Source organism: Barbus barbus (assembly GCF_936440315.1).
Source record: "Barbus barbus genome assembly, chromosome: 13".
NCBI lineage: Eukaryota > Metazoa > Chordata > Actinopteri > Cypriniformes > Cyprinidae > Barbus > Barbus barbus.
In genome coordinates, this window is record NC_136741.1 from 22,231,865 (window position 1) to 22,252,392 (window position 20,528).

The following is a 20,528-nucleotide window of genomic DNA, read 5'->3' on the forward strand; positions in this document are numbered from 1 at the left end:
TTAAATAATTAGAATTCATTCATTCATTCTAGAATTCCATCGTATCATGGCTGGTGTTATCATCTGATATCATTCTTGTACCATGGTTTGTCTAAAATCCCGTTCACACCAAGGATGAGAACTATGGTAACTATAAAGTTTTAATAGTAGGACAATGTTCATAAAGATTTTTTTTTTATTACAGCTTAATCATAACATTCTGACAGCCTATCATAATACACCCGACACTAAAAAGTTTGAGCATTTAAAATGGCAAAGCGCGTTTATAATAAAAAGAACTTTATAGTAAACGCTGAAATAGTAATAATCATAATTATCGTTTTTGATGTGAATGTCGAAATAAAATATCTGAATAATTTCTATTATTCATTCTATTATAAACTATTTTCATTCCGAAAATCTGTAACTTAAGACCCGTTCACACCAAGGAGGACAATTGGAACTTAATATTTAGCAATTGCATGAGGATAGGGAATAACAGCTAATGATAACAACACACTGATATTGTTGGAATCACTTTCAGAACGATATTTGACAGCCAATCAGAATCCATCGCATTTAAAGTGGAGCTGGTTGTGTTGGTGTAAAAGCGGTTTTGTTCTTGGTGAACGAGTGAACTTTTATCAGTTATTTTTTGTTTATCAATAGATACCCATTAACTAGAAGCCACGCAAACATTATTTTCTGCCCTAAAAGAAACCATATTGCAGACCAGAGCCATAGCTTGTTAATAAAAGCCATCAGGGATAACATAAAAACATTAAGCTCATCAAATCGGATTCATAACAAAATCAGAGTGTGTTTTTAATTTGCCACTGAGCTGCAGTATTTCTATGTAGTCATTGGCAATGCACTCAGTAATAGTGAATGCAGATACTGAGTCCTTACAAATTTGAAGGATTATCGGTATAAGAGAAAATGCCAGATCAGACAACTTTTCTCTTTCACTAAAACATTTGGATAATATTTATGCACTGTAGTAGCTCTGTAAGGATAGAACTGCATTCAAATCAGGCTACATGCAAAAGGGGTTCAGTTAGGGCAGCTGGGAAAACATGGATGAACAGCACAATATGACCACACAAAGAATGCAACAAACTCCCACCCTAGAATGGGCCGTAAAATCCACCCAATAAAGCAGTCATTGGAAAAACATCTTGAGAAACACACAAAACTCAAAACTTAAGAGAAAACTGTTCAAAAATGTAACAAACCCAATTTTCTTGTGGCACACATACAGCCACTGCAGTCCAACTGTGGATTTTCATGCAGTCAGATTTTTCTGATTAGTTTAATAATATAGTCCTTGGGAGGGAAAAGTATTAGGGACAGCTTTTCAATACTCAATCACCAAGGGACTGGGAGGATCGGCACAGACTCAGTGTTGGACCATTACATTGGTTTGAGAGCACTTTGAGGGAGTTCACTATCCTGTTCTGAGAACATAATGCTACACAGGTTTGAAATGAACGGATGAACAAAATAAGATAGCAGAAACCTCGAGTTTCAGTCTAAAGCTTTTAAAGGATTTGAGAGGAAAGCCTATCCTTTGGCATACGTCTCAGTTCTGAGGGTGTTTCTGCTAACCACAAACTCTTCAGTGGGAGATTTCAACAAAAATGCAACATGGTTTATGGCATTAAGACACAATACTGAGCATTATGAGTGAACAATTACACAAAATCCATTAAAAAGCTACTATGCATCATATTGCAATTTCTGACTGAATTAACCAAAAAAGGAATTCAGAGACAAGTTACAGTATCTTACATTTTTTTATTTTAACAATGACTTTCAAATTAACAATGATTTTCACGTCTACATGTATAAATGCATTTGTCTACGTACTGCACTGATGTGTTTTATTTTTAATTAAAATGGGCCAGTTTTAGGAATACAAGTATAAATTTCCATAAACATGACAGAACAGTATTGTGGGTACCTTGGCCATCATCCCTTAAGCTACGCCACTCCCTCAGCTTGAGGAAACTCTAATATGATCATTCAGTTGCTCTTTTTCTTCTGTTCTGCGTTTCTGTAGTTAGTTAATCCTTTCTAATTCATTCCTCTCCATCTTCTTCTCCCTGGTTTCCATCCATTAGTAGGGCAGCATACTTACTTGCAGAGCTGAATTGCTGTAGGGACAAAAAGAAAGTTTATTACTTCAATGATTGTGATGACCAAGTAAGAGTGGTAGGAACAAAATAATTTACTGATATTTCTTTGAGCAAGAAGTTCTACACAACAGTGGGCTGAACAACTACACTAATATGGAAGTTTCTACAATCCATCATTTTCAGGGTATAATTTTTCTTGTAATGTTGACTACATCTGATCATTGCGGTGTCAGGTCCAGATGAAGTACTCACAGGAGGAGCGCTCTCTTCATATTTCTTTGGTTCTGAGGCTATTCTGGGATCTTGTTCCTGTCTGACCTCTTTCCTGTCAATTAAAATCCATGAACGGATTTAAGAATAGATAAACATTATATTCAGATCACAATAAAATTTGTCTCGATAGCGATAAGCTCTGGACATTCTTACTTATTATGGATTAATCTAACAGCCTATCACACAGCAGAAAAAACATGACAACAGCCAGTCAGTTCATGCTGCAAATAAGTTTGCCTGTTCTACGTATCTTTCTGTGAATGAATGGTGCCGTTTCATCAACTACAAAAACTCAAACATGATGCTTTTGACGCTCACAGTGTTTTCAGCATCTACGTCTCAATATATGAGGACATGAATGCATTAACTTCATCTCCAGAGCTGCTCTGAGTCACTTTTTAGTTGATACTCGGAATTCGTGCTCTGCATTTAACCCATCCAACGTGCACACACACACACAGCAGTGAACACACACACACCGTGAACACACACCCGGAGCAGTGGGCAGCCATTTATGCTGTGGCGCCCGGGGAGCAGTTGGGAGTTCGGTGCCTTGCTCAAGGGCACCTCAGTCGTGGTATTGAGGGTGGAGAGAGCGCTGGACATTCACTCCCCCCACCTACAATCCCTGCCGGCCCGAGACTCGAACCCGCAACCTTTGGATTACGAGTCCGAGTAATGTAATAGCAGTATGCTGTCTGCTGCATTTTACTCCTGTCTTTGTTTACTTGCAGGAGCACCATTGGAATTTTCCCGCACTTTTTTGCCTTTGGTCCGGACCAAATGAACCGAACTACAGATGTGAAAGCACCCAAAGTTATATAAATTCACTTCATTATAAAAAAAAAAAAAACAATTTAGGGAAAGTTAAATGAATTCCAAGGGGCCCTAAATAAAAAGATAATTACTTTGTGCAGTTTAGTTGTGAAGAAACAAGTTAAGAGTTAACATTTATTTTTAAGGTCTTAAACTTGTGGAAAGCATTTCCTTCCCCAGGAATGGCACATGAATATTGATATTGTACAATATGAAGAAAAAAAAAATAGTGTTAATATTTTTGTCATATAGCCCAGCCCTAGTGTTAAATATTTTTCTGACAGCATTTTTTATTACAGCTTCACTTGTAATAAAATGCTAGTTGTAAGGACTATTTTTAAAGTCAGTTTTAGAGCTTGGCAGTTCCCATTCACTTCAAATATATAGAAAAGTCATTTAGATTCAGATACTTTTAGTCAATGCCATGACTATGCAGTTGTACAAATTCATATAGTACAAAAAAGTACTATTCATATAGTTCCTCACCTGTCTGCAGGTTCCCTCCGTTGGTCTTTGTTTGGGCAGTCAATTGCTCTTCCCGGACCCCCTCCTCTCCCAACTCCTCCTCCTCCTCCTCCTCCTCCTCTTCCCTGAGGCACAACTTTATCCCTTTGAACGCCATCAACCCGGTTTTCATCTAGCAAATAGTACAACAGACAAGTGAAACTGTATATTTATAAAAAACATTTCCAGTCTTTTGAAGTGCTATTGTGGAGACTTTTATCTTTACCCAATACGCTCTCTTCAGGTGACCTAGAAAGACAAAAAAACATGACTTATTTGTGCTTCATCATTGCAAGATTTATATTTGTATTTCCATAACTTGTGACTGAGAAACCGCACCTGTTGGGTTTAAGAGCACTTTTGTTGCTGGGGGCAGCTGAGGGTGGTCCTTCCTTCTCATTAGCACCACCCCCGGTGCTGCGTTTGGCCCAGGCATTCTCTTTAGGTGGAGGAGCTGGCATTACTTTCAGTGGAAGCCCTCCCTGGTTGGAAGAGGGTGATAGACATGCAGGAGAGATCGGCTCATCCTCTTGTCCACTGAAGACTTCATTCTCTGAATGTTCACCATCTTGACTCCTAGATCCTGAACATCACAGATACAGAAGTATTCATTAAACACTTTGTAACTACTGTCAGGACCTTTTTCTTTTTTAGGCATATTTGCTTGAAAAAAAAAAAAAAAAAAAAGTTTAAAGGGATATGTATACTTACTATCATTGTAGACATCTTTAAACCATTTAGTAGTATTTATATACTAATATAGTATTTATTAATATTTTGAATTAGCTTATATTTGTACATTTTAATTTGATTTAAAGGTTCCATAGAATGGAAAACTGTATTTACCTTGGCATAGTTGATAACTGTTCTATACATGGAAATGACATACCGTGAGCCTCAAACTCCATTGTTTCCTCATGTAAATCTCATGCATATACAAGACCACTGAAAAATAGGCGATTCAGAACATGACACCGACTGTGACGTTACAGTCGGGATCACTAATATGTATGCCCCCAACATTTGCATATACCCGCCCATGTTCTAGGCCGGCCGCCAGCCAAATCATCAGAAGTTCTGCAGGTATTGTGAAGAAACAAGCGAGGACAACAGTGAAAATGGCAGATCATGGAAATAAATGTTATGTTCCAGGCTGTGCAGGGGATGTGAAGTGTAGGGATGGGTTGGTGTCTGTATTCAGAAAAGCACGGAAAGCAAATAACGCGTTCTAATAAAATAACGCGAGCCACTAAATGGACCTGGTTAGCTGCTTGCTAGCGGTAGCCTGTTACATTATAGTAAGATTTCACTTACCACATAAACAGAGTAAGGAGAGATGGCTGAGGATGATGGCGATTGATTTACAGATCCTGAGCACCACTGACAAGCATCTGATCTTGTAAAATGTGTGGCAAGTACTGTCGCTGTTGTTTACACAGAGAACGTGCAAATAGCAAATCTCGAAATTGAAAGTAAAAAGTGACCGTGCATTGAAAAGCTTCAATGCCCCGCATATTAATAGCAGCTCCCTGATGGCTGCATTTTATATACAGTATAATTACCCAACGATATAACTACGCGTGAAATATATATATATATATTATCCTCCCCGTGTTTCCTTCCTCCTGTGTGAGCTACTGAAATGAGCCGCACTATGAAATAGCCAATCAGAGCAGAGCTCAACATTATTATTCATGACCCTTCCAAATAAGGTAATAACAGACCATTTCATTCTAGGGACAAATCCTAGGGTTGTAAATGGACATGTAAAACGTTTCTGGAGATTTTTTGCCATTACCTAAGCCACATAACTTCCATGTAGATATCAGAGAACAATTTAAAATATTGTATCAATGCATTCTATGACACCTTTAAGGTTCAGCAATTTCACGTTTTCAACATTTTTATTAGTTTTTTTCTTTTCAATATTTCTATTTAGCATTTATTTTAGTATTAAAGTAATCTAACATTTCAGTTTCCAAGGAAACATTTCTACTGTTCATTTAACTTTAGTTTTCTCATCTAATATTCATATTTTATTTTTGCTAAAGATATTGCTATAAGATTTTTATTAGTTTTAGTTAATACTGCTTCAAACACAATCGGTCATTCATTCACTGCAATTAAAAAAAGCTAATATAGCTCTTCTACAAGGTTTCTTTACAACTATGATTTTTAATACCAGTTATAAAATGCCTAATTTATTGTTTATCAGCCATAATATGAAAGTTATAATTAATCAGGATTGTAATATTAGTGCATACCTAATATATATGCTTTGATAATTGTTTATAATTTATCGCCATACCAGCTACCCACAGCTATAATCATTGGAAGAAACACAGTAAATAAAACTGTTTATAAATTAACAGCACACACTTTATATAAATAATGATAAAACAACAACAAAAAAACGAATCTGGCCTCATTTCATTAAAAATCGGAATCAACCAAAAAGTAAAGAGTTAACATGCATAAATGGATTACCTTTAGGTTGCGAGGATTCACTTTCTATGCGTCGATGCTCTTTAGATGGCTCCTCATTTCTCCAACTCGAGTCTCTGGGGTGGGGATGGAGAGACAAATTCAACCCCAAATTTTATAAAAACTCTTTCATCACAATTTAAAAGTTACGTTTTCAGAGAAAATAGCTTTTATCTCAACCCATCTATTCTTCCATTCTCACCGGTCTCGTGGTCGTCTCTCCAAGACCCTATTCTTGTCCTCTTCCAATTGTTTCTGGAGTCGTTCTTGTTCTTTCTTCAGCCTCTCCTCCACCTCTCTCTCCTTGGCGGCTGTGTCCACAGGTTTGGCTGCCCCAAATATAGAGGAAGTCCTGGTGGAATTAGCAGTGTTACTCTGCGGAGACAAGCTTCCACTCTGTTCCTCCTCTTTTGGGATGCTCCGTGGCTTCAGGTTTAACTTGGGCCTCTGTAGAGGGCCTAGAATGAAATTTCATTTGATTAGAGACAACATTCCTGATATTAAACTTGTATCTTTAAAGCTTAAGTGTGTAATTTCTGCATTAACAATCTCACATACCCCTCTCATCTCGTCCGTCATCCCTTTTGTCTAAACGCTCTTCTCGATCTCCATCATAGTCTCGCCTGAAGCCACTGCTGAATCCTCGTCGTCCTCCACCACCACGCGAATCAAAACCTAAGACAATCACAACCATAGCATTACTTACAAAGCAAACTGCAATTAATAACCCACCAAAAACACAGAAACTAGAGAAATTAACTTGCACTAGCATTTACATTCATTTTTGCTATCATATGAGAAATTAAGCAATGTTATGTGTGAAATCCATGGACGAAACACTACAAACCTCCACGATCATAGTCTCTGCTACCTCTGTCATCATAGCGATCTCTACCACTGAAGCGATCTCGACCGCTGTCATAACGATCATCACGTCTTGGAGCGTCTCTGAATCGGTCCGACTCATAGCGGTCACGTGACCCTGCAAAAATATACCACAATGAGTTTTACAAAGTACAAACAACAGTATGTTAACAGTCAAACTAAATTTAAGATGAAATCTATTTAACCTTGACTGCCAAAAACAGCAGCATAAAGTTTCTTATAATTATGGATGCATGATTTGGTGGGAATAAAAACTAAAAAACTAAAATTGCCATTGCGATTTAAAAACAACAACAAAAATGAGCTCGTTTGCTATGCTTGTTTGTAGAGCTGCACAATCTGGCCAAAATGCTTTGGTTGTAACGTTATGTCTAACAACAATTAGAATTTAATATGGATTAACTTATATTTCATTTATACAAATAATATGTCTGCTTGATAGAAGGATGTTTTATGAAAGTTGTTTTTAAAGAGTTTTTATAACCACTGGTATTTCCTTGAAAAAAAATTATAATCTTATGATATTTAGCAAACTTAAACTAGACAAACAATTCAGATAACTAAAATATGACTAAAACTAAATAACATTCTATAACTAAAGCTAAATCAAATTTAACACTGGTTTAAGCATGATATAGAGTTTGGATGTGTTTAACGTACTGTCACCATATCCATCGTCTCTGCGTGGTCCATCATCCTGGTCCCCGGTTGGCCGTGCCCTCCAATCAGTATCTGTCTTATCAGGGCCACTGTCCATCCCACGACCTCTATCCCGGTCTCGCCCCATCATTGACCCACTGTCCCTCTCTGGAAGAAATATAAGAAAATATATATTTTAATAATTGAAATATGCTTTCATAAGGGCCTTTTGCACTGCTTTAGTTCCAGAACTAAAAGTACAGTACTAAAGTACTGGGACAATTTTGCGCAAACTATTTTCCAGTACCATTTAAAGGGTTGCATTCGGTAGGTAAGCCAGTGGGTAAGATGGACGACAGCGTCATTTGTTCAAATAAGAACAACGTTAACAACAGGAGTATGGAGGATGCTGTGATCGGAGCTATGTTTTTGTTGTGTCTCACGGGTTTCACAATAATTGACATGGAATTTCGACATATACGTCAAGCGATTGAAAGAACGGAAAGGAGGACTAAGAATCTCCAGCGACAATTTGCAGTGTTACATTTCATTGAGGCTGATAGAAGCACAAAACGCCGTAGACAGTCTTCAGGTAAATGCCGTTTATAAATGCTCTCAGTATGATACAATGTTTACACAGTATATGTTTACAGTGTTTTAAATCATGCCGGGTGAGGGCGTTTTCGTACGCGTTTATCCAATCAGGGTCTTCTTACGTCACGGATAGTTCCTAGAACTGTTTTAGACCCTACTCTGAAGTAGGAACTAATTTAGTTCCTCCAAACGGAGTTCCTGGAACTAAAACCGTTCCTAGTTCCCGCGGTGCGAACGCGCCAAAAAGTGGGTAGTTCCACAATTAGTTTGGGTACTACGAAAAGGTTCCTGCGGTGCGAACGGCCCTATAGAGGCAAAGACAACATGAAGGAGTTTGTATATCATCAGTTCACCTTTGTCATTGGATTGATCTGCGATATCCACCCGGATCCGTCTGTTCCCAAGATTCTACACAAATTTAATGCAATGTTAACTCAAAATAGAAAACAAAGGCAATGCACTGAGGTCAGTATTTTACTGATGACCCACCTCCTCATTTAGAGTGAGAGCGCGGAAGAAGGATTCAAGATCATCAAATTCTGCATAACCAAAACCCTTAAGCCTCTCTGGGTTATTAGGCTCCCGTGGCAAACGTACTGCACTGATCTGAGAATACAGACAAAACACATCCTGTTACACACAACCTGCATTTGACAAGCAGCTAAGAGTAATATATCCTGATAGGAAAGACTCAAAATGTAAACTTGCAGATCCCCACTGACCGCAAGGCCCCTGAAGAAGTCTTTGATGGATTCCTCGCTGACGTCATAGGGAAGATTACCGAGGAAGGCAGTGTAGGGTGGGCTGCGTGGCAGACGAGAGCGGTCAATGTTTGGTTCCCGTGCTGCACGAGGCGCAGTTGGCAGGATGGAGCGGTCGACAGGAGGAGCTCGATACGTATCCTCCACACTATGCCAGGAAGTTGAGACTAAAGAGAAGGAGAATGGAACTTGACCATCACAGAATATGATTTCATTGCCTGGAAAGTGCATTGGATTGTACATTGTACCAATTAAATTTTTGCTGGAATACACTTTATTTCTGACACGATTAACAGTCTGGAATTGAAAAAAAAATATAATAATTTGTGTTTGCAGCATCACAGTAAGTGCTGCTCCACACAAACTCCATCACTGAATTTGAGGCGCTTTAATATGCATTTGGGAACGCAACATGCACCAACAATCTTCCCTACTTTGCAATGAGAAGCACTTGTCAAAAAAAAAAAAAAAAAAGTCTGATTATTTGATGTTTGAAAATACAAAAATTGAGACATCCATAACTATTAGCATCGTACATTTTACAGTTGTAATGTAAAAAAGAGGCGAGCACTAATGCAGCAAACACGTCTGCAGTGTGGAAGTAGGCCTATTTAAAACCATCAGAGAAAGACACAAAAATCATTACGAGCACAAAGCACCGACAGCACTGCATCTCATGTCTCTGATGAGAAGAGGAATGGGTGGTTGTTGTTGGTTACTATGATGATTGAAATCGCACAATGGCCTCAAACGATTTGTAATTAAACTGCAGAATGTTGTTTTCTAAAACACGCACAAATTGTATGCATTCAAACAGCCCTGCACGAGCTCGCGGCGCCAGGGACCAAAGTGCGAGAAAAATCTGCTCTGAAACACTGTTACTCGTCATTTTCTCAGTAACATTTTTCAAATTTTTTTAAAGACATGTGACAAAGTGATACGTGCCACAAACATCTTCCTAAATTCGTAATGAGAATCATTTAAATATCTGCATGCTGTTGTCAACAAAAAGCAGCACAAATATCTTCCTGCGGGTTTCAACCAAAATAAAATCAACAAAAAGCAACAACTCCATCAACATTCATAAATGCTAGTATTGTAATTTTACTGTTGTTCTGTAAAATAAAATAAAAAGACAATAATAATGATAATAATAATTACCCTACAACAGCTCTATACATTTATTATAACATTCAGTGTTGAAATTGTGATCTGTAATATATTAATGTTTTAAAAGACATCTCTTCTGCTCAGCAAGGCTGCATTTATTTATACAGTTAAAAAGAATACATGCCAGATTCAAGAAGGGGGTCTCACAAATGGGCAAAAAATATTATTTTAGTAACTTAATTTTAAGTTAAATTGTGCTTTGTTGGTATAATGTCTGATATAATGTTAAAAAATGTTCAGTGTTATGTAAATATTTTTTCATTGTTGTTTTGTAATTGATTTTTTTATTTGAAAAGCAGGACAAAACAGTAAAAAGTACATTTTGGCTATTTAATTTATGCAATAATATTTTTTTTTTTTGGCAAAATAGGCCTACATGTTGGAAAAAATGCGAAAAACTGTGTTCGGTATTCCATGTTCGGCCCAGAGTTTCATTTAGTTCAGCTTCGGCCAAGAATTTTCATTTCGGTGCATCCCTAGTCGAGACCCTTTTGGGGTAGGGGTGTGTTTGTTTTGGTGATTTCAATTATCAACATTGGATACCAGAAATCACTTACCACTTTTAATGTTCATTTCAGCATTTACTAATGCATTATTAAAATCAAAAGTTGTGTTTGTTATCATTAGTTAATGCACTGTGAACTAACATGAATAAACAATGAACAACTATGTATTAACTAACATCAATTAAGATAAATAAGTAGTGTAATAAATGCATTATTCATTGTTTGTTCATACAGTATCTCATATAAGTGAGTACACCCCTCACATTTTTGTAAATATTTGATTAACTTTTCATGTGACAACACTGAAGAAATGACACTTTGCTACAATGTAAAGTAGTGAGTGTGCAGCTGCATAACAGTGTAAATTTGCTGTCCCCTCAAAATAACTCAACACACAGCCATTAATGTTTAAACCGCTGGCCACAAAAGTGAGTACACCCCTAAGTGAAAGGCTGTATCCGAAATCGCCCCCTATACCCTCATTCACTATTCCCTACATTAGTCCACTCATATAGTTCACTTGAAGGAGTGAATGAAAACGAGTGAGTGAATTCGGACACTGAATGCACCGGAAGAACTGCCGCTTTTGCATAGTTTGCTTCCTGTTAAATAATCATTTGAAACGGGCAGCTCCAATAGTAAGATTGAAGGATTTATCATGGAAATTATGTATAAACCCTAATAGTCAATTTACAATTAATTTTGTACCTTTGTTGTATTCCACTGTATTACGCCGTGGACGAGCGCTTCTAAAATCAATGAATGGATGATTCAGCTGCGGGCGCCATCTTCTGGTGAGACGCGGGAATTGACTCAGCGCGCGACTCTCGCAGTGCATTCTGGGGATTCTCTAGCCGTTGAGTGTACATCGGTTGTACACTCGTTTTTGCGGTGCATTGTGGGATTGAATGAGTGCACTCGAGAACATCCACTAAGGTTTCGAACACCACTTTAAATGTCCGTCCCCTCAAATAGTGCACTATTTGAGGGTATAGGGGGCGATTTCGGATACAGCCAAAGTGTCCAAATTGGGCTCAATTAGCCATTTTCTCTCCCCGGTGTCATGTGACTCGCTAGTGTTACAAGGTTTCAGGTGTGAATGGGGAGCAGGTGTGTTAAATTTGGTGTTATCGCTCTCACTCTCTCATACTGGTCACTGGAAGTTCAACATGGCACCTCATGGCAAAGAACTCTGAGGATCTGAAAAAAAGAATTGTTGCCCTACATAAAGATTGCGTAGGCTATAAGAAGATTGCCAAGACCCTGTAACTGAGCTGCAGCACGGTGGCCAAGACCATACAGTGGCTTAACAGGACAGGTTCCACTCAGAACAGGCCTCGCCATGTTCATCCATAGAAGTTGAGTACACGTGCTCAGCATCATATCCAGAGGTTGTGTTTGGGAAATACACGTATGAGTGCTGCCAGCATTGCTGCAGGGGTCAGCGTGTCAGTGCTCAGACCATACACCACACACTGCATCAAATTGGTCAGCATGGCTGTCGTCCCAGAAGGAAGCCTCTTCTAAAGATAATGCACAAGAAAGCCCGCAAACAGTTTGCTGAAGACAAGCAGACTAAGGACATGGATTACTGGAACCATGTCCTGTGGTCTGATGAGACCAAGATAAACTTATTTGGTTCAGATGGTGTCAAGCGTGTGTGGCGGCAACCAGGTGAGGAGTACAGAGACAAGTGTGTCTTGCCTACAGTCAAGCATGGTGATAGGAGTGTCATGGTCTGGGGCTGCATGAGTGTTGCCGGCACTGGGGAGCAACAGTTCATTGAGGAAACCATGAATACCAACATGTACTGGAACATACTGAAGCAGAGAGAGACTGGGCCGCAGGGCAGTATTCCAACATAACAACCCCAAACACACCTCCAAGACGACCACTGCCTTGCTAAAGAAGCTGAGGGTAAAGGTGATGGACTGGCCAAGCATGTCTCCAGACCTAAACCCTATTGAGCATCTGTGGGGCATCCTCAAACGGAAGGTGGAGGAGCGCAAGGTCTCTAACATCCACCAGCTCCGTGATGTCGTCATGGAGGAGTGGAAGAGGACTCCAGTGGCAACTTGTGAAGCTCTGGTGAACTCCATGCCCAAGAGGGTTAAGGCAGTGCTGGAAAATAATGGTGGCCACACAAAATATTGACACTTTGGGCCCAATTTGGACATTTTCACTTAGGGGTGTACTCACTTTTGTGGCCAGCGGTTTAGACATTAATGACTGTGTGTTGAGTTATTTTGAGGGGACAGCAAATTTACACTGTTAAGGCCAATTAGCACCGCACAGACAAATGCCAACAAACTAGTCTGTTGGAGTTTGTTGGATCAGTGTGTTACCCCTGTTGGCGTTGGTTAGAGTTTGTTTTCACCCGACTGAACATGCTTGTAGATATAGGATCATCCATTTTCTCCCCAGTCAGTGAGAGTTGGTTGGTGTCTGTTGGTGCAGTGTGAATTGGCCTTTATACAACTGTTACACTACTTTAAATTGTAGCAAAGTGATATTTCTTCAGTGTTGTCACGTGAAAAGATATAATTAAATATTTACAAAAATGTGAGGGGTGTACTCACTTCTGTGAGATACTGTATTAGTTAATACATTAACTAATGTTAATAAATGACACCTTATTGTAAAGTGTTACCCAATATTTTTAATAATAAAATTATTACTGTTATATTAATATCTTACTTTTTATAGTTGTAACGAAAAAATATATTAATTGATAAATACTCAAATTAACAAACTTTATTTTAGAGTAAAATATAAGTATAATTTTAATTTTGTTCAATAATTTACATTTTGAAATAATAATATTAATTGTATTATTACTTTATAATCACATTGAGACAGAACCACAAAATTCTGGCAAAAATGTGCAGCCGCCCTACAAACATTTTAAAAGTCATGTAGTGCATTCCCGACTTTACTCACCATCTCCATCTAAGTCATCGGTCTCGTCTGCCCAGTTGGTGGTCTTTGCGCTGGGGTAACTGGGGGGTGCACTGCCACTGCTATCATTCGCAAGGAAGTCATTCAGGGTCAGGGTCTTCCCCTTCTTCTTATTCTTCTTAGCTAATAAAGAAAAACAGATGCTATGAGAATGCCAAAACTGAGGTTTTTCATTTTTTGATAAATATGTCGAACCAACCAGATGAAAGTAGTTTGGAACAACTTGAGGGTGAGTAAATGATAAAAAATATTCATTTTTGGTTGAACTACAATTTGAATGGACAAAATGATTGGAAAAGTTCAGCATACTTCACCAGAGAGAAGTTATGACATTTTAATTAAGTATTATAAAGTCGAAACAAAGAAGCACATGCATGGATGAAATGTTTACAATAAGATGCATTTGGAAATCAGCTAGAGTCAATTTTAATTTCATGCCACCATTAATATTCAGAAGAAGAATGTTTTAACTTTCTCACCCTACATGGGCCACATGGTGACACAGATAACAGACATAGCATGACTATGCAAAAAACAGATAGGCTTATTCAAAAGACATTATCTCACTATTAGTTTATTCACTAATATCTGCTTGCAGTGAAATGTCCCTACACTTGTAGATAATTTCCATGTAAAACCTCTCAACACCCTTCATTAAATTGCACGAAACCCAGAACAGACGCTAACAGCTTTCACACCAGTGAGCAATGTCACACAATGTGCAAAAGATGCATTGAAGACACTATGCAATCAATGTGGGGAAAAAGTGACATAAGTCACACTCACATTGTTTGTTTAGTCTAGAACTTGTATGCATTAGCTGGACCAGCTTGGAAAAGCTTAGAAGCACAATTTATGATACAACTGGAGTCAAATGTTACTGGAGATGGTCCTCACTGCAGAAACCTACCAATCTCCACCCCCTAGATGTGGATCCAACCCCGCCCCCTGGATCTTTTGGCGCTTTTCCACTGCATGGTACGGTACGGTTCAGTACAGCTCACTCTTGGGGGGTTTTCCACTGGGTACAGTACCTGGTACTTTTTTTGGTACCACCTCAGCCGAGGTTCCAAGCGTACCGTTACTAAAGCATGACGTGTAAACCCTGCTGATCACTGATTGGCCGGAGAAAATCGTCACTGACTGCGTCATTTGAACTATTTGCGTCATTTGAGCTTGCAGCACGAGACCCAACAGACCCTCTAGATTTAAATCAGCACAGCCAGCCTAGGCTCGAACGCAACTGTTTTGAATGAGCGCACCTTTCTTTTAACAACCAAAAAATGGTTTCGTTGTCGGTTGAGGAAGTACAGACTGTCCTCTCGTGATAGCCGAGGAGCGGATCCGGTGAGAGCTTGATGGAGCGATGCGGAATTAACAAATTCTTCAGGAGTTACGACAGTAGAGGCGGCGCAACTATAACGACACGTGAATTAACCCCGCCCACTCTAAAGCGGTACTAAACTGCAGTAGAAACGCACACCGAGCCGAGCTACGCAGTGGAAAAGCGCCATTTGTTCTGCAGCGAGGGGCTACTGGCTGTACTTTCATATATTCTATACATCTAGCTGGTTGTACAAGCATTGGAAACTGCACATTCGCCACTTACAGACGTAACTGTGCTGAATAAATCCGAAAACAAATAGTTTTGGTGAACACATATGCTCGTAAAAAACAAGCAACCGAAATTAAACTAAATCAACAATCCAACCGCTGTTCTTTAAAAAAAAAAAAAAGAGCGAAAGTCTATTTTAGGTCTATGTCCACGGCTCAAGCACGTGGTGACCTCTCCGGTCCCTCCTCTGGATCGCACTGCGCATGCGCGCCAACCACGGGTTATTAGCACGGAACTTCAGGCACTACCATAATATCAAAACTTTCCGTGCATTAACGTTATAAACTACCACGTACATTAAAACACCCGAACATCCGTTTGCGAAATTTTGTCCCGTCCTAAAATTCCAGATGAGAACAAGACAGACGAGGCACATGATTTGGCCGCTAGCAAACAGGCTAGCGCATATGAGCATAAGGCTTCCCCAATACAGCTAATCCTTCGTGTTTCAGTGTATTTTCGAGTATATTTAGCAATGCGGTTTTCGAAAAATGACATAACTTGAACCCAAGAGTGCTCTACAAACTTGTTTAGAGCTGTTCCGCAAAGAAGCCTACAAATTAAGGCAGACCGCGAGAGCGCAGTATTCTCACCTGACGCCGCCATGTTGGAGAGTGGTGTGGTGGAGGAGTCCCGGATGAAGGCGTCAGGGATTTGTTCATGGGGGCAGGCAGACATCACACCCTCACTCACACGCACGAGAGCATGTTTTAGGAGTTGCACTTTGTGAGGATGTGAAAACTAATAGTAGTCATTTTTGGAAACAGAAATCAGAAGGCAAGAACCAAACTGAAAAACAAAACTCCTAAAGATAATGACATAAATATTTTATACAGGCAAATCTTTCTCTGCACATATCTATATATATACCCTAGATTCATTCTTTTACACAGTGGATACATCTTTGAGAGGCCAGGATGAGGGAAAATATGGGTTGGTTTTCTCTGTGTGGACGCTCAGTGTGGCTCTCGGATGGTACTGCACTATCGGTTTTTTCAGACAGTGCCACCTCCTGTTTGGAAGATTACATTACCTGAATTCAATTGCTGATAGATTGCAACTTACACTATTTTTCTACTATAAAATATTACACTATGACTGAATGCATTATTATATAAAATATAATATAAGGGGAAGTCGTGGCCTAATGGTTAGAGAGTTGGACTCGTGATCCAAAGGTTGCGGGTTCGAGTCTCCGGCCGGCAGGAATTGTAGGTGGGGGAGTGAATGTCCAGCGCTCTCTCCACCCTCAATACCACGACTGAGGTGCCCTTGAGCAAGGCACCGAACCCCCAACTGCTCCCCGGGCGCTGCAGCATAAAATGGCTGCCCACTGCTCCGGGTGTATGTTCACGGTGTGTGTGTGTTCACTGCTGTGTGTGTGCACGCGTGATGGGTTAAATGCAGAGCACGAATTCCGAGTATGGGTCACCATACTTGGCTGAATGTCACTTCACTATATTACACATACTAGGTTATGATTTAATGCATTAAGTCTGGTTTATTTTTATTAATTGTATTTGTAAATAGAAATTGTTCAGTTACTTAAATATTTTCAGTCATTTATTATTTTCCTAATTAAGGATTTATCACATTCTTTAGTATTGAATTATGGGGTGAATATTAATTCTATATTTACATACAATAAATTATAGTGCTCAGAGTCATTTTCTCACACCAAACTTTATTTTTGTATTCTTTTTCACAAGGTCCTACAAGTCATCGACCTGTAAACAATGCAGAAAAAAATGTGAAAAAAATGTATATATTACATATTATATAACATCAGAATCAGAATGAGCTTTATTGGCCAAGTATGTTTACACATACGTGGAATTTGTTTTAGTGACAGAAGCTCCACAGTGAAACAGAGAGACAGAGGGGTCCTCCTGTCTGTAAGCAGACTTGTCACCATCCTGGATGAGGCCAATCAGTGTGGTGTCGTCTGCAAACTTCAGGAGCTTGACAGAGGGGTCTTTAGAGGTGCAGTCGTTAATGTAGAGGGAGAAGAGCAGTGGGGAGAGTACGCAGCCCTGAGGAGCTCCAGTACTGATGGTACGAGTGCTGGATGTGGATTTACCAAGCTTTTTAATAACTGCTGCCTGTCTGCCAGGAAGCTGGTGATCCACTGACAGACAGAGGTGGGGATGGAGAGCTGAGATAGTTTATTCTAAAGGGTGTCCGTGATGATGGTGTTAAAAGCGGAGCTGAAGCCCACAAACAGGATCCTCACATAAGTCCCTGGTCTGTCCAGATGCTGCAGGATGAAAGTGAAAGTGAAGTGAAAAGTGAAAGTGAAGTGACATACGGCCAAGTATGGTGACCCATACTCGGAATTCGTGCTCTGCATTTAACCCATCCAAAGTGCACACACACAGCAGTGAACACACACACACACACCGTGAACATACACCCGGAGCAGTGGGCAGCCATTTTATGTTGCGGCGCCCGGGGAGCAGTTGGGGGTTCGGTGCCTTGCTCAAGGGCACCTCAGTTGTGGTATTGAGGGTGGAGAGAGCGCTGGACATTCACGCCCCCCACCTACAATCCCTGCCGGCCCGAGACTCGAACCTGCAACCTTTGGATTACGAGTCCGACTCTCTAACCATTAGGCCACGACTTCCCCCCCATGAAGTGCAGTCCCATATTGACAGCATCATCCACAGACCTGTTTGCTCTGTAGGCAAACTGCAGTGGGACCAGTGATGTCCTTCAGATAAGCCAAAACCAGTCTTTCAAATGATTTCATGGCCACAGACGTTAGAGCCACAGGTCTGTAGTCATTAAGTCCAGTAATTTTGGGTTTCTTTGGGACAGGGATGATGGTGAAGCGTTTGAAGCAGGAGGAGACTTCACACAGCTCCAGTGATCTGTTGAAGATCTGTGTGAAGATGGGGGGCCAGCTGATCAGCACAGGTTCAAATAAAAATAAACAACATCAAATAAAATAAATGCTTTACATTCTTGTTGGGGAGATTTTTCATTTCTCAAGCAATTCTTCTGTTAAATTCCTCAACTTCACTAAAAGAAAAGATAAATGCTGTTGTCAGAAATGTTGTGTAACACAAAAATCCAACAGTTTTTGTACAAACAAAAACTGAAAACATACTTTGAGTAATAAATGGGGCCCTGGAGGAACACCTCTCCAGACTGAACATCTCCCCAGCCTGTGATCCAGCTGCTGGTGCCAGAAGGGAAGACGCTGCTCTGGGACGCCAGACACACAGGTTTAATATAGTCATTAAAGGTGACTGTGGCAGACAGTCGGAGAAGAGCGATGTCATTGTTGTTTGTGGTCCTGTCGTAGGAGGCGTGAACAATGATCGTAGTGACGTTTCTGCTGATTTCATTGGCATTGACTCCTTGCTGTGTCCTCCTTCCCAAATACACACGCAGACTGGATGCACTGACACTAAATACAGTCAGAGGTAAGTGAGAAAACGTACATCTAATAATCAAAACAAAACAAGTGGATTTGTGTATTCAAGTATATCTTACCCAGGTAAACAGTGAGCTGCTGTCAGCACCCATTCATTGTTGATGAGGGAGCCTCCGCAAAAATGACGTCCAGAAGTATGCAGACTGACCTGCCACGGCCATGAACCTTCAGGTGCGTTCACACCACCCACAATACGGGTGTTTAGAGGGGCTTGTCCACAAACTATGAGAAAAATAGACAGATGTGCAATTCTGTAAAACTACAGTATATGATTGAACATATGAAGAACAAGACAAACTCTTACCGTTCAGCTGAGAAAATGAACCTGTAGCGGAAGAGACAGAGCAGCACACATTAAATAGGAAAGATTTCATGGACATCTAGCTGTGTGTGACATCCTCTAACTAATTAATTTAATGAAATTATCCCACTTGAACCAGAACCATGGCAGAAACATGTAGTGCTGATGAAGTTTCTAGTTTAAGCAAGTAAAAGTTCTTACCTTGAACACATAAGAGCAGGGCCAAACCGATGCAAGTTAGCCTCCACATCTTCACAAACCGTCTCTTCTCTTGTAGAATGGATGGAGATGGAGAATTTGGTTCTCTTTGCTCTTACAAGCCTTTTATATATCCATTTCTCCAGTCTCTGCTCGCCATTTGTCTAATTACTTTAATGCCGCACTAATCCATTTCTAATATAATTTTCTGCTCCTTGCCCTGTTTTCATAATGCAGATCTGTGAAACATGCATTTTAGAACTAAATTTTCTTCTTAACATATTAATCTATAAATCGGGCAGGATTTTCACATTATATAATAATTTATTGCTGTTTGATCTTGTTGAGAATAGTTAGTCTAGTGAGGATGTGTACTCTACATCCAGGTAATTATAATAACATTAAAGATTATATAGTTATAATAAATCACATCACTTATATTAATATATTTTCAAAGAACACTTGTTTAAACATATCTAATATCTACTAGACAGATAGATAGATAGATAGATAGATAGATATAGATAGATAGATAGATAGATAGATAGATAGATAGATAGATAGATAGATAGATAGATAGATAGATAGATAGATAGATAGATAGATAGATAGATAGATAGATAGATACAGAGTGAAAGATAATAATATTTAGAAATTAAAATTAATGTCGTGTTGAAAAAAGTAGATCAGCTAATATGTGTTGTTTTTCTTACTTGTTTTCTGAGATTATTAAACACCTGCTTGAACTTCGTGATTTATTTTGAAAAACCAAATTGCTGGAACAAGTTGCAACATGGATTCACCTTCCCTCTGTTACACTTTTACAATGACACTGTAAAATTTCTGATTGCCACATGTTGCCCTAAAGTCATAATTAGTCACAATTACTTGTTTAGTGTCTCATTAGTGTCTCAAACTAAGTCATTTTTATACTTGTGTGTTTCGCCAACACCTTTTTTTTGTACCTGTTTGTCACAAATCCAGATAAACTTAGCTTAGCTTAATTGCTGTGTGGGGATGGATGTCTACTCTAAATAACCAGCTCACATTCTCTCATGTTGCTCTGCTTTTTCATATCTGAAATCAAACTGATGTCAAATCAAATGTATATTTTGGATCATTCAAGAATTACACAAAAAAAGTTAATGTAATGGGGAAAAAAACTGATATTTTATCACTTTCACTGGAATTTAATTTAATTATTTTTGTTACAAAGCATGGCTATTTGTTTCAACTTCTAGTATAATCTTTTGCCATTTATTCTTTAT

The 20,528-nt window shown here is 39.2% G+C and overlaps 2 protein-coding genes across 3 annotated transcripts; both read right to left on the reverse strand.

Annotated features, from left to right (window-relative positions):
- Nucleotides 1-1,613: 1,613 nt before the first annotated feature.
- On the reverse strand, nt 1,614-16,280 carry eif4bb (eukaryotic translation initiation factor 4Bb). Of its 2 annotated transcripts, XM_079432760.1 has the most exons (15): nt 15,916-16,280; nt 13,690-13,830; nt 9,035-9,240; nt 8,802-8,918; nt 8,666-8,720; nt 7,740-7,886; nt 7,042-7,176; nt 6,753-6,869; nt 6,397-6,652; nt 6,198-6,271; nt 4,050-4,293; nt 3,937-3,959; nt 3,693-3,843; nt 2,370-2,442; nt 1,759-2,135 (listed from the first exon to the last, which is right to left on the reverse strand). In XM_079432760.1, exons 1-15 carry the CDS (start codon nt 15,998-16,000, stop codon nt 2,061-2,063), a joined length of 1,899 nt encoding a protein of 632 aa, XP_079288886.1. In that variant the 5' UTR covers nt 16,001-16,280; the 3' UTR covers nt 1,759-2,060. The 2 variants fall into 2 exon arrangements, with proteins under 2 accessions (XP_079288887.1, XP_079288886.1); XM_079432761.1 differs by lacking the exon at nt 2,370-2,442 and having other exon boundaries at nt 1,614-2,135; nt 15,916-15,951.
- Nucleotides 16,208-19,312, reverse strand: LOC306879676 (serine protease 27-like; the record flags this gene model as incomplete). Its single annotated transcript, XM_079432824.1, has 5 exons — nt 16,208-16,334; nt 18,432-18,734; nt 18,821-18,983; nt 19,066-19,086; nt 19,264-19,312. 5 exons carry the CDS (start codon nt 19,310-19,312, stop codon nt 16,208-16,210), a joined length of 663 nt encoding a protein of 220 aa, XP_079288950.1.
- Between the last annotated feature and the right edge of the window lie 1,216 nt (nt 19,313-20,528).

Excerpts from the sequence above, each read along its gene's own strand:
- eif4bb (XM_079432760.1), bottom strand. The coding sequence starts at position 16,000 with ATGTCTGCCTGCCCCCATGAACAAATCCCTGACGCCTTCATCCGGGAC. Across the intron at positions 7,177-7,739 it reads AGACGATGGATATGGTGACA|GGTCACGTGACCGCTATGAG; the intron begins GTACGTTAAACA and ends ATATTTTTGCAG. Across the intron at positions 6,870-7,041 it reads CAGAGACTATGATCGTGGAG|GTTTTGATTCGCGTGGTGGT; the intron begins GTTTGTAGTGTT and ends TGATTGTCTTAG.